The sequence below is a fragment of the Sturnus vulgaris genome, chromosome 13, assembly GCF_052056855.1.
Source record: "Sturnus vulgaris isolate bStuVul1 chromosome 13, bStuVul1.hap1, whole genome shotgun sequence".
NCBI lineage: Eukaryota > Metazoa > Chordata > Aves > Passeriformes > Sturnidae > Sturnus > Sturnus vulgaris.
The window spans coordinates 6835495-6849683 of NC_142255.1; the positions used below are offsets into that span (position 1 = coordinate 6835495).

The 14189-nt window shown below is 36.3% G+C and overlaps 1 protein-coding gene across 1 annotated transcript in view; it reads left to right on the forward strand.

Moving 5' to 3' along the window:
• Positions 1–14189, forward strand: part of ADAM10 (ADAM metallopeptidase domain 10) — a 39528-nt gene that overhangs the window by 12921 nt on the left and 12418 nt on the right. The window contains exons 3-5 of the mRNA XM_014874010.2: positions 4426–4544; positions 5752–5910; positions 12772–12875. Of these exons, the coding sequence (XP_014729496.1) occupies positions 4426–4544; positions 5752–5910; positions 12772–12875 (382 nt within the window). The remainder of the gene's footprint in view (positions 1–4425; positions 4545–5751; positions 5911–12771; positions 12876–14189) is intronic.

Genomic DNA, 14189 nt, shown 5'->3' on the forward strand with positions numbered 1-14189 from the left:
TATGATAAACTTAATTTTAAAAGTGGCATTCTGAGCATGCTGCCATGCTGAGATGGACTGAAGTAACTGAGCTAGTTACTCTTGCATTGAAGAGGACTTTGTATTGTCAACTTAAGGTTTTTATTACACTAGATGTTCTTTTTATGGCATTTAATTTAAGTACTTTTTAAATTGTGTATACAGCACAGTTCTCAGTTCACGAAATGGGTCTGTCTTTTATGTTCTGTGAGCCTGTCAGAACAAAAAGCAGATTCAGTATTTCTGGACTAATCTGAAAATATATATTGTCTCTTTCAGTTCCTACTTCCTCAGTAGGTTGGTTTAGCAGTCATCAAATAGAACCTACTGGTTGGCTTTGTGAGACTTAGGAGAATTATTTTAATGAATTTTTGCAAGATTCACTTACTGCAACTCATTTTAGGCTGTCCTAAACTTGAAAACGGAAAAAAATTGATCCCTTTAGTTCTTACTGTAGTCATTTTAGTATTATTATAGTGTCACCCCAGAGGTGTTAATGGAAAACAAACATAAGTTGCAAGCTTTCTAGCTAGGATGGCTGAGTGCAGAGATTGGGATTTACATAAATACTTACTAGGGAATGATTCTGTGTGCATCTAGATGGATCAAAGAAAGAGTGATAAACCTGGACACCCTGTCATGTGCTGCTTCAAAGATAAGTTTTCTTTATTAAGTAGCAGGACCATGGGAATTAGCAGTTAAGTGATAAAGTATGTTGTGTGAGTTGAATAGTAAGTTAAAGCAATGAAAAAAAAATCTTTAGGTGTGATGGTTCTTTAGTATTGTGGGTTCTATAAATTCCAGTATTAGGTTGTTAAGCTGCCTTCTATTTACTGTAGTTCAGAGCTGGAATGAGTCTGGCAGTCTTGTGGGAGCTGAGTAGATTGTGGGATGCCTCTTGGAAGCAGTTAGAAAGAAGAGCTCAAGTTATTATCCCTGTCCATTTATAGACCCCCTTTTCCATTTTTCCAAGAAGAGAGTCTGAGTTCTTAGGTAGGAAAAGTAGAAATGCTGTACAAGTTGTAATTGTCAAAAGGCTTATTTGAAACTTCTTGTTTCTTCCATTGTGGCTAGTTTAGAAACCGTATTCAGTAATGATATAGACAAATATGTTTAACTTCTCTGGAGTCACCTGTGCTCAGAAAAATAATGAAGTTACTGGATTTAGGCCAGGGTAGAATTTATGTTTGAAGTTTGATGTGCAAAAGTTGTTAAATATTGGAAGTAGAGATTAGTAGATGCCTGTTTACTCCTCCACCCTCCCCAGACCCTTTCTTCCCCACAGTCCCAAGTTGTCTCTTCCCTCCTTTGGTGGGGAAGAAGTAAAGGAATATTTGTCAATTTTTCATTATGAAGAAGGTGAACAATCCAGACGGATAATCCTGTTCTCATCAAGTATGTTTGAATGACTAAGAAAAGACCTGTTTAAAAATAGCTCAAAGATGGTCAGGTTATCTAATAGTTTAACTAAGTTAAGAAATCAAATAGAAAATTGTTAGTGTAAAGCACAGCTGAGCTTTTTTTGTATTTGAAATAGTTCTCTGATCCTGCAAATAGAGCTAATTTTATTAAAAGATGGATAATCAGCAACATGGGTTAGAATCTGTGTTTACTAGTAGCAATTATTAGAATTAGTGTTTATTATGTAGCATTGGGGAAAGCAAGAGGAGGGTGGAAATTAAAGGAGAATAAATAAAAGCCTCCTAAATTTTAAACTGGTGAAACTTTTAATTTGCTGCATATAACTTCTTGCAGTCTGTTTTGAAGTGACATACAGGTCATGTTGATGAAAGGGTATCCCACAGAAGGAACAACCATCCCCAGCTTCATTAAACTCCACTGAGCCTCTCTTTCCCCCTAAAAGCAAGTCCTGGAGTGTTGGACGTGTAGGCAAAACTCAAGGCTGGCCCTGAGCGTGGTTAGATGGCCACCAAGGGTAGCCCATGGCTGCACCACCATTGACCTGCTGGTTTGTAAGGGTGAGAGCAACAACTGAGGATACCCTGGGTGGCTTCACAAATCAGGCCTAGGGCTCATCCATCCATGGTCTTGGGGTTACACTAAGCTAAGCTTGATAATTCCCAACTTTCAGGCTGAGAGCAGGTCCTGGGTTTTCCCCCTACTCTGCTGGTACAGATGGGAGTTAATACATCAGAAGTCCTGCATTCTCCTGCACTGTGTACTGCAAAGCCATACAAAATTGCTGATGCAGTTGAGTGTTAGCGACAACTTCTCAGTTTTATTTGAAAATGTAATTTTAAAGAAATTGTGTATATACTTCTGAAAGAAAAGTGCTATATAGAGTGAGGGGTTTTCCCCAAACAACTTTCTTTCATGAGGAAAGGTAAGAAATCTGTCAAATGCTAGAGAAGGGAGGAGAGATTCTAATGAGTCCAGGATCTCTTGCCATTTAACTTCAGTTCAAATGCACTGAGAGTCTGATCCATCCTTGAGTGGGACAACTCAGTCACAGGGAAAGCTCAGACTAAAATGGAGCTCAAATCTGTGTAACACCCTGAGCAGTGTATTACATCCAAAGTGAGTATAACTTTTTCAAGTACTTAAATAAGGTTCATCATATTCTTATTAGTGTTGGTTTTAATTTCTTTCTACCTGTTCATTTTTAACTTCTGCCCAGGAGAGCCACATAAAGTGGCTTCGAGTCTCCAAAGTGCCCACCACCCCACCCTCAAAAAATTTGTTGGGTAATCTTGGAGCATTCAGTCCTACCAGGTGTGTCTGAATTGCTTGTTCATGTTATTTCCTCTTCCTCACCAACCTCTGGGTTTCCAAGGGACTATTGTGGCAGAGGTAGTAAAAGGCAAACTTGAAGAACAATAATTCCTATTGTCTCTCCATTCTGCCAGTATCTGGATGCACAGAGAATTGTTCCTTCCTTTGTAACAGGAAGAATTTCCTCATATGATACATCTATACTGGAACTGTGGTAGGAGCACTGCTGGGCTTAGCACAAAGCCTGAGTTTGAAGTTTAACCTTGCCCATCTACCAGCCACATCTCAGAGTTTCATAACCTTGTAGTAGATACCTGTGACACACTGCCACAGGAGAGTACTTGCTTTGAACCTTTATTAACACTGTGGCAGTAATAATAAATACAGTTTGATTGTGAAATGCTGTTTGCATTACAGAATAGTCAACATGAGTCACTACAGCCCTTCCCAGGCTTTAAGTGTAGGCATGGCTTTTTTTTTTTAATCTTGAAGTTTGCATCTTAATGTTTCAAAATACTTATGGCTGTGGTGCCATATTTAACATGCAGGTGGAGACTGAAGATACTTTGTGTATGTTTCATCTCATTAGTAAAAAGTAACTAGATTTAATCAATGTTACACTATGGCTCTTAATTGCCTGGGTTATTTTGTTGGTAGCATACTTGGATACACACTTTCACTGTGAAGGTCAGCTCTGCTGGTCACTGCTTTTAGATGAAGAGAATAACCCAGATGTACTCAACTTACCAGGGTTACCTTTGTGTGTAACAAACTGGTGACATAACTATAATATTCCTTCAATTTCATCATTGTGTGGAAAAGGAAAAATATAGGAAGAAAATTAAGATTAAAATTGGAATGGCTAAAATATGAACAACTTCATGATCTGTATTTGCATAAATGTTTATACAAAATTTAGGAGAATACCAAATGAGATTCTGAAGCAAGGTAATGTCATGGTTGTTACAGGTATGAATTCATATAATGTCAGGTATTTTAAAACCCTTCAGTTATGTTGCTTGCTTGAATGAAACTCCTGTTGTCATACAAGGAAGCTGTTTCATATCAAGTTTGGCAGTAGGATTTGCATTAAAGTACGTAGTGGTGTAACTGAACCAAATCGTTTAATGAGTAGAGCTGTTTACATAGTTTTTCATGTAATAACTCTACTAGTTTGAGTATTTTTACTAGATGTTGTTGCCCATCTTACTTTTTGAATTTCAGTTGAAGCACTGTAACTCACCTACATTTCATTTAAGTTATTTGAATCTTAAGTGTCATCAATTAATGTAAAATAAGTGAAAGCTGTTTTTATCTGTTGTGCTTCACAGTGCTGTGAAGTAAAATAGTTGCATTTTTCTTAAGCTACTCGAGTGTCTTCTGAAGGACTGGGAACAAGTTTAGAGTCCAAGTCAGCATTTTAGAGTTATGTGTTTAATTCTAATGTGTTTTCTGGCTTAAATCTTGTAAATTTAGATACTTTTATCAAATCATCTAAAAAATCTTGCTTAAAAAATTCTTCTAGGTTTTTGTCTAATTCTCATACAGTAAAAACATTTTCTAGAAATAAATTTTACAAGGTCTGCAAATTGCACAAAAATGTTGTTTTGAAGTACTTTATTTAGTGCTCTTGTAGCTGAAGGCCAATTTACTGTCTTGTTTTATTCATTTTAGACAATTCAACCTTCGAATGAAGAGAGATACATCTCTTTTTAGTGATGACTTTAAAGTAGAAATATCGAACCAAGTAATTGATTATGATACCTCCCATATTTACACTGGACACATTTATGGTAAGTATAACACTTGAAAATGGATGAAAGTGCAGCAATTTTAAACAATAATTTTCTAATTGTACATGGAGAAAATTAGTATCTGTATGATTAGATTATTGATAAACTTTAATAATGCATCTAACACATTTAAACTCCAATCTGCTTTTACATAGAGTCACACTTAAATGAGTATCTTATCTAATAATTTTCATATCCATGAAACTTGAATTTCAAATCTGTTTATAAACATATTCTTCTTAGAAGTCTGATGCCTTTGAAAAGAAAAGTTCTATGCATTGAAGAAAAAAGAAATCGGATGACATTCTTAGTTTAAAGGAACAAAAGGAATATAGAGTTACCATCATTAAGGGTCATATACCTGATTTTAGTAAATACAAAAGATAAAATTGATTAAAAAGGAAGAAGAATTACAGAATTGAAAGCAGATGGAAAGAAGAAATGGATTAAGATTTACTCTGCCCCTCTTTATAATGTTTGTTTGGTTTTCCTGAAGGTCTTTCTAAGCCATGCTCCACAGTCTTGAAGTGAGCATTTTCAACTTGAAAAAGTAAGAAACACAGGGCTTCATATCTTCTAGGTAGACCAATTTACCAGTTATTTTGGTAGGTCAGAAGGCTTTTTGATAGTGTGATTCTGAACTTTCCTCAGTAGAGGAGTGTATAAACATTGTTTTAGCAGAGTAATCTTTCATTCTTTATATAGGAAAGGCTGTTGAGATGCTGCATGTTGTAGCAGTCAGTGATTAAACTTTGACAGTGGGACTTTTCTTGATTGTGACTATTTCAAGTACAAATTCACTCTATGCCAGGTTTAAACCTAGCTACAGTTTTAAGAGGATTATGCTTGAAGAGAAAAATGGATGTCTTGAATATAGGGAAGTCTTTCTTTGAAAGCTTCCAAAGTTCTGTATATAATTCCAAAGTTCTGCTCTGATTTTTATTATTTCTAATTGTATGAATGGGTTTATAAGGACAGGATTTGACTGTAGAATTACATGCTGTGTATGTACCAGCTTTAAAATACAGAGTTGAATTCCTCATTATATGCTTTTTAAACATTTCATTTATGCACCTGATTGGGAAGCTGCTGAACTTAGTGACTGTGATTCTGCTGTTAAGTGTTTGTCTTACTGATGGGTAATCTTAGTCTTAAAAAGGATTTTTGAAGGGTATAAAAAAAACTAATACACTTTGTCCCTTAACAGGTGAGCAGGGAAGTTTTACTCATGGGTCTGTTATTGATGGAAAATTTGAAGGATTCATCCAAACTCACAGTGGGACCTTTTATATTGAGCCAGCAGAGAGATACATAAAGGACAGAAATCTACCATTCCACTCTGTCATTTATCATGAAGATGATATCAGTGAGTACTTCCATTTTGTGCTACAGATGAAATATTTTTTTTATTAAATGTCAAAACCTATACACCATTTGTAAGCATCAAATGAGACTTTGGCTTTTGTATGACACTGTGAATTGTGCTGTCCTCAGGTGATTCATGTACAGTTATGGTGTGAGGGAGATTTATGGCAAACCAAAATCAGTCTTTATTCTGCCATTTTTAGAAATCCTTAGCAGGCTTAGGTGTGCAAGCAATACATTTCCTATGGAATGATCTATAAAAAATTAAAAATTATCTATACTGATTGTTCTTCCATGTGATCTGGAAAATAAAATATTATAAAAGTTCAAGTCACTAAATGATTGCCTATATCTTGTGAGGCTGACATTTGTGTGAAGTAAAAACTTCCCCTGCATGTCTCTCACATGTGCCTTCAGAGAGCTCTTAAGAAGAAGAGGTGGTGGCACCCAGAATGTCCCATTTTACACATCAGCTGATGGAATCATACAGAGAAGAGTACTTAAGTTTGACAAGTATAGCCCCAGAAATCTAACTTCAGTTGCAAATGCTCTGGAAAAGTACCATGAAATACTTCTATGCTAATACTTCTGTGTTTTCAGAACTGATGCACCAGATTCTCCTGCACTTTACCTGCCTATTTATGTATGATCAGTCTTCAGATGTAATACAAATCAGTTTTGTTTGATGCTTAAGTTATATTGAACCTCAAAAGTACTGCAATAAAGTTGTGATTCCAAGTTCAAATCCTTCAAAGATCAAGGACATATCAAAGGTAGATGTTATCAGTGAGTACTGGTAACAATATAAGACTAACTTTTGGTTATTGAAGCTAACAGAGTTTCTTTCCTGCTAACTTCAGGATGTCAGTCTTGCTTAAAAATCAATATAAACCATAACTTCATTTAAAAACCAGGCCACTGTGCAAACCTTAGACTTGAGTTTGAATTCTCATTTGGAATCAGATGAGGAAGCTTAGATCACTAGAAATTACTTTAGCCACTCTGATAATGATATATGTATAAATCATTTTCAAAGTCATAATGAGACTGCATTGTGAAAAGAAGTGTCAAAGAATAGGAAGTTAGATGAGGACAGTTTCTGATTGATTTGGCTTTGTATATTATAATTTTCTCAGTGCTGTAAGCCAATGAAAAAAACAGTTATTGCATATTGCTCTCCTTGATTGCTTCTCTTGTGTGAATGCAGTGAAGAGAAGTGATCTTTCTCCACTAAAAACTCAGCAAATTTGGGAGGGTTTTTTGTATTTTACTTTCAGTGGCAGTATGTGTGCTGTCTCCGAGTATATTAAAATTGCTGTGAGCTAGCAAATATGTTTGTCCTTCCTGTTATCTCATTCTGTAAATATGATTACTAACCCAAAAGCAAATAGAATTTCCATAATTTTAAAGAGCTTGTGAACGAAAGCATTTACTGGATATGTGAACAGTATTTGTTTTCTGACTAAGTGTATATTTTCCTGGTGCTTACAAGACCCATACTTGAGAATAATTTTATATAATAACATTCCATATTTTTGATTCTCAAAGAGAAATTGCAGCATGAGCTTCATTTTGATCTCTACAGAGCATTGCTGGTCATTCAGCAGGGTGGAAGTCAGTTCAAAGGGGAGAAGGCAGTTCTCCCAGTTCTCTGCAGTTGGGCTATTACTGGCTTTGCTGCTGTAGCAGGAGAGTAGTGGGAGAAAAGTAATAAAAAAGTTGCAGAAGTCTGGCATGGAAGTGCAAGATAGCTTTCATAGTGTTACTGTGAATAATTCACACAGACTTCTAAGTTTTGTGTTGCATCTTACAGGTCTCACTGAATAGTTCAGTTCACTACTTGGTAGTGGGAGTATTGGACTTCCACTTATGTAGGACTTTGTGTAAATAAGTCACTGTCATCTTCATAAAGGGTTTTATTAACTAACCTTGTTAAAAAGTGGAGGAGGAGGAAAGTAAGAGACACAAGGCAGGGATGGTGCCCAGTTTTCAAAGGTTGAGACCATCAGGAAGATTGTCTCATGTGCCAGTTCCTTATGCTGTAAATAGTGGGTGACTAAAAATACTCTACACTGTTATTGAATACTGACAGAAATAGAACTGTGCCTTAAAGAATCAGATAAATTGATTTTATGAAAGTTGCTATTGCTGCTTTGTAGGAGTGGTTTCTGTTGGAAAAGTAAACTGCTTTGGGAACTGGAAAAAGTAATGTTGAAATTGGTTCTTATTAGTGTCTTATTAAAGTGAATGGAAGCAGGGTATGTTGAGGTGTTTTTAATTACTCAGGTATTGGTATGTTGGCTTAGATAGCTTTTCCTCTTGAATCTAGTGCATCAAAACCATCAGTTAGTAACAAAATCAGATTATCAGAGGGGGTGGTCTAAATCTATTTTGGTGAACCACATTAAAGCAGCAGTACAGTATGGCTTCCAAATCACCAAGTGAGTGAACATTGCTGCTTGCTCAGCAGGATTGAAAATAGCCCATCCTGGAGTGAAGTCTAAGCAGCACTATTTAAAAACACATCACTCCTGTTGGTTGCTGCCAGTGCAGCCTGTGTTCTGATTGTATAGTGTCACTTCAGTCATTAGGATCATAGATGCCTCCAAGATTCTGTTGTCTGAAATATCTGGAGTACACAACTGCTCCTTCTCTTTCTGAAGAGTGCTTTTGAAGCTAAATTATTTTTGTCTTTCATGAGACCTATTTTTTGCATTGAACTGCAGCTCCAAAAAATGCCCCACAATTCCAAAAGGCTAAGCTTTGTAGTAGATTTGTTACTGCTGTAATCTAAAGCTAGCTCTCATGAAATAGAATCAAACCACTACTATCTTATGTAGGACAAAAGCAACAAAAATGACCACATTTCAAACTCGGGAGAGACTGAGGTAAAAAGTCATCTTTGCTTTAATTTGGGTATTTTTTTGGTCACCCATGTTTCAGCCTTTTGAAACAATATGCTTTTTAGTGCTTTTCAGAAACCACAATGCAACATATGATTAGCATCTCAATGAGTTCTTTTTCAGTAGTTAAACAAAAGTTGTTTTGTAAATGGGGATTATATTGTCAACTTTATAAGGCAGCTTTTGTCTGTTACAGTGGATCTGGTGACCAGTGGAAGGCAGCCTTCTATTCATGACTTGAAACACAAAGTTCAGTGATTTTAGTTTCTAAGCCAGTCTTGATCAAACTGTTTTATAATTTAGGGTTGGAAAGATGTAAATTGCTGTTTACATTAAGAAATTTAGGAAACGTTTCTTTAGGGATGAGGATGTATTTACTGTATTTAAATCATATTTGCTTCGAGTGTATCCCTGAGTTCATACTGTAAAATACAAAATCAGTACTTCTTCCAATCAACAGTGTATAGGAAAATCCTTTTCAGGCCTTCCAGAAAATTAATCTAGTCACTTAATTGTTTTTATGATCTTGGAAGGGCCATGCAACTAGGAACCTAAAGTGAAGTGGTTTGTAATTTTGCAAAGCCCTATCTGCTGAACATTGCAAACTGTTATTAATGAGAACCTGGTTTCTTTCTCATCACATTATGATGACAGTTGTCATGGGAGCATAGCATCACAGAGTGCTGCAAATGAAATCTCTAATAAGGATTTTTTTTTTTTTTTTTGTATCTGCTTATATTAGAGTTTTATTCTGACATTACTGCTTTTGCTAGTATTGGGCAAATCTCTATGACTCTTACAGAATTGAGTTTTCGTCATTTGTAATGGAAGTTTGATGTCATCCTTGCCCAAGATGCCTAAATCCAGTAATGATTAAGTAGTTAACCTCAATATGTAGCAGGTCATACTGTTAACTGATAATTAGAAGAAAAATCAAATGTTCAGGAATGTCTTTGTGGAAGGTAGTAGTACATCTTAAAAAGAAAACAAATCTTACTTTGAGCATCTGGAGTTGTATATATCATTAAAAATCATCTGCCATCTAGTTAGAATAAGACATTGTAGTCAGAAGCTGTGAAATGACAAGATTTTGTGGGTGTTTTTTAGATTTATTGTTATTTTATTCTACTCTTTATTATTTTTTAACATTCTGCCAGCATGTCCAAAACCTGAAAGTGGACAGTACTGCAAAAGAAGAAGTTAGGGGTTTCTTTGCCTAATGATTTTTTCTATTTAGAAGATTGAACCTGTTATTAACCTCTTCTACTGTAGCCCTGTTAGAAAATAGTATTTTGTTTTCTCCTCAACTCTGCATTCACTGTAAGCAATCATTTAATGATGAAAGAAGGTTTTTTTCCTTTTCACTTCTCAGGGTTGTGGCAGGGATAGGCTAAGAAGCTCTTGATCCCAAAGAGCTGGCAGGAGGCTGCTCAGAAAGCTGGCACATCTCAGAGCACTGAAAAGCTTCACAAGAGCATGGATCAGCCTTCTGTCTTGTGGGTCAAAACTGGCCAAGTCATCTGGCACCATGTAGTTCTTGCTTAGCTTCAGATATTTAAGAATGGAACTGCTGCAGGGGATGATGGAAATCGGAAGTCTCAAAAGATGACAAGGGAATGGTGCCTTCACAGTTTGGAGGCACTTCAGCGTTTAGCAAATGAAAATGTCATATGCAACTTTCCCTGTAAATTAGAAATGGTTCTAAAGTGAACTATCCTGTATTACCTGTCTCCTGTGATTACCAGGGTGATTCAAATCTGTCTCAGATTTTGGGGGGATTTGTCTTTTCTAACACATGCAAACCCTTGGCAATTGCTCTTGCAGACTGTTTTGTGTTCATTTTTTGTAATTTTAACTGTCATGGCTTTTAAGTGTTTCTTACTAGGTTATTACTTTTGAAGTGAGAAATATTTGAATTGCAGGCAGTCAGTATAAAAAAATGTGTTAAGGGATTTCCTAACATCTTTGGGAAACAAGATAGAGAGAAAAGACAGATTATTTTGTATAATACACTGAGAGCATTTATTTCCAGTAGTGTTCTGTCAGTTGTCATAATGCTTGAGAGTGGGGCTCCTGCAGGAGTTGCTTTCCAGGGCACAGTGATTTTCTGCAGGGGCAGAGTGTGGGGGAAAGGGAGGATGGGCCATTGCTCCTGCCCCTGGGTGCTCCTGTTGCAGAGATAAACAGTCAGTGATGTGAAGTCAGGTCGTAGGTAATGAACATTTGCATTAGACTAAATACAGGAGAATTTTTTATACTGTGGTGGAGATGGAGAAGGGAAGGATCATATGTACAGTCCTTTGCTCATAACTGCAATCCAGTGATATTAAACAGAATCCCAGGAAGTAGAAGGTGTCTGCAGCAGGGTGGTGCTTTTTGTTTAATATTGATTGTAGCCAAGTCAGTGTTCCACTACCATGCTGGAGCAAATTGGATGGGGTGACTTGCAGTAAGAGATTACTTTTCTTTTTCTCTCCATTCTTCTGGCACTGTGCTAGCTCTAATTGTTCTGGGAGAAATGTGATGAGACAGCAGTGCAAAAATGGTGTTTGTGTGGTGGTGGAAATTGAAATGAGGGAAACCAATATGTAGAAAGTCATGAAATAAACTTACAAGGTAACCCGTATATTGAATTAGTTTAGCAGTGTCATGTAGTATGACTGTAAGAAACAGCCATAACAGTCAAAGATAGTTAAAGGCAGCTGTCAGTTGAAACCATAGCAGAGCCCATACTCCAGGGGAACACATCTGCTGTGCTCCAGCTGCTGCCAAGCCTTCACCCCACAGCCCAGACTAGAGTTAGTCCAGGGCAAAATCACCTGAAATGCATATAATGTGAGCATCAGGTCCTTGGGGCCTAGGCTTTATAATTCTACTCTTACATGTCTGTTCTGTTTACTCTGTGAATTTGGATCTCCACTCTTTAAAAAAATAAACACCCCGTCACCAAACAAAAAGACAAACCAACTGACAACTCCCAAAACACAACAAACCTTGGTAAAGTTTGTACATTTCTGACAAAGATGGCTCTCTGTTGAGATGGTGCTAAAACTGTGGTTTGCCCTACAGAAACTGACTTGCTAAATATTCAAATTTGTGACTGCCATAATCTGTATTCCATTATTTCTTACTTGGGCACCAATTTATGATGGGGTTGAATCTGCAAAGAAATCAAAGGGAAAAGTATTCAGTATTTCTCATCTCCAGAGGAAGCTTCTGCAAATACAAGTTACAAATCTACAATAGATGCTGACAGTAAAAGCTTAAGCACATTCCCTTGTGCAATGAGGTGTGCACTGGCAACTATTGCAAGAGTTGGCCTTGTTAAAGAGGTGATTGTGGGATATTATCACTTGTTTGTGACATCTCTAGCATGTTTAACTGACATTGTAGTGGTTAACTAAACCATGGTTCTATCCATTAGCATTTCCCTTCTTATGTATTGGTAGTTAAGTAGCATAATGTGAAAACTTTCAAAAAATCAGTGGAAGATGAATAAAATAATAAAATCCTCTAAGAATGTTGGTGAGGTTTCTTTGTTTACCAAGTAGCATAAAAACCCTTTCTCTTACCTGAGCAGTCTTTAGTATACTTGATATCTAATAACTTTCCATTGTAATGTCATTTTTGAAGGCTGCTTTTAGTTGAAGCAAGTGCGTACAGATGTGTAAATAAAAGCTCTTGTTCTTATGTTAGGCACTGCTCATCCTATTTTCTTGTGCTGCCTGAGAAAAGAATGTTAAGAAAAGCAAATATCAGATTTTTTCTGTTTGTAAAACTAAGAATGTCTTAGTAGAAATGCTTAATGATAGAAAGCTGCATAAACCTTGAATCTTGTAATGCTTCCCTCAAACCACATGCATAATATTGGACACCAAGTGAATAAGTTGCACTGATGCAGCCATATTTTGGAATTGTCCTTGGAATTTGAAAACTCAACCTGGCCTTCCTCTTTTTAGACTATCCACATAAATATGGACCGCAAGGAGGTTGTGCAGATCATTCAGTATTTGAAAGAATGCAGAAGTACCAGATGACTGGTATAGAAGAACCAACAACAGAGGTACAACAAAGGCTAATGGATTATGTTGATTAGTATTTAGTGTGGTAACTTCCTATTTCTTGTATGTTGTCTCTTTTACTTTTGGTGAGTTAATCATCCCTCCACATTGTGAGATTACTTACATTATTGCTGGAGGGTTTTTTTAACACAATTTTCCTAAATTCTTTTTCTCATTGCTTCTGTAGCCCAGATGTGCTACTTATAGTCTTAATGAATCCTACATGATCTCAAGTTTTTCAACAGTTAGAATTTTAGATGGATGTGGAAATCAAGCTTGAAATGAGGAATATACTTCATTGCAATTGAGAAAGAAGAGTTTCAAGATCCCTTGATCTCAAAGTAATACATTGTTTCTAAAGAGTAATAACTTCTAGATTTTCAAGTTATGTTAATATAACACACTTGGGATATCTGAGTGCTTTAGTGGAAAATTAAATTATATTGGTGGGAGAGTCTTCCCAACAACCCTGTAAGCTTGCAGGGGTACAGCACGTTACAGATGGGCTGCTGTGAGAGGTAAGTGTCCTGTGGACCTGGGTGGAATCCCATGGTGGTTTTGCATTCAGGTTTGCACCATGTGTCACAAAATATTTTTTTTTCCCAACAGCAAGTTACTGAGTTTCTTTTAGACTTAGCTGTGTTCTGAGCTGTTCCAAGTCTTGGTGTAATTTTGTGGTGTCAGCTAAATATACATCCAGAAAACGATGCAAAATGGCTTTTTAAATAGCATCAACAACTTCATTTGTTTATGTTGTGACTCCAAAAATTGTCAACATTAATGTGCTTTTCAGCATTGATAACAATTACACGCTTTCCCAAAAAATTTGCTTGTAAAACTTTATGGAGAGAGAGGGCCATCAACCAGTGAGTGCTGCCAGATACCACTTGGACTAACCAGTGTTCCTTTAACTTCTTGTTCTGTGCCCCATTTGTTCCATGCTAAAGTGCTTAAACATTTCTGTTTGCTGAGGGAGCCAACTAAGGTAATTACAATTTGAAATAATTGGTATTGGGGACGGTGTATTTGAGTTCCACCAGTGCTGATTTTTTTCCTAAACTATCAACTATTTGTTTATCTTAGAAAAGGATTATAAAAAAGAAATATTTCAAAGATCACATGAATGAAAAACAAATCTATGTAACACTTGACTGCCTTTTGTAATATGAAATGCAGTGCAGAGAGAGCTTTTGCTAAGATTGCATTCAAAGTATTTGAAAACTGAGCATAATGTACTTCATTCAATCTTAATTCCAGATTCATCAAACTTTTCAAGTTAAAGAAAATGAATGAAAATCAATTTGTATTAGTGGAGT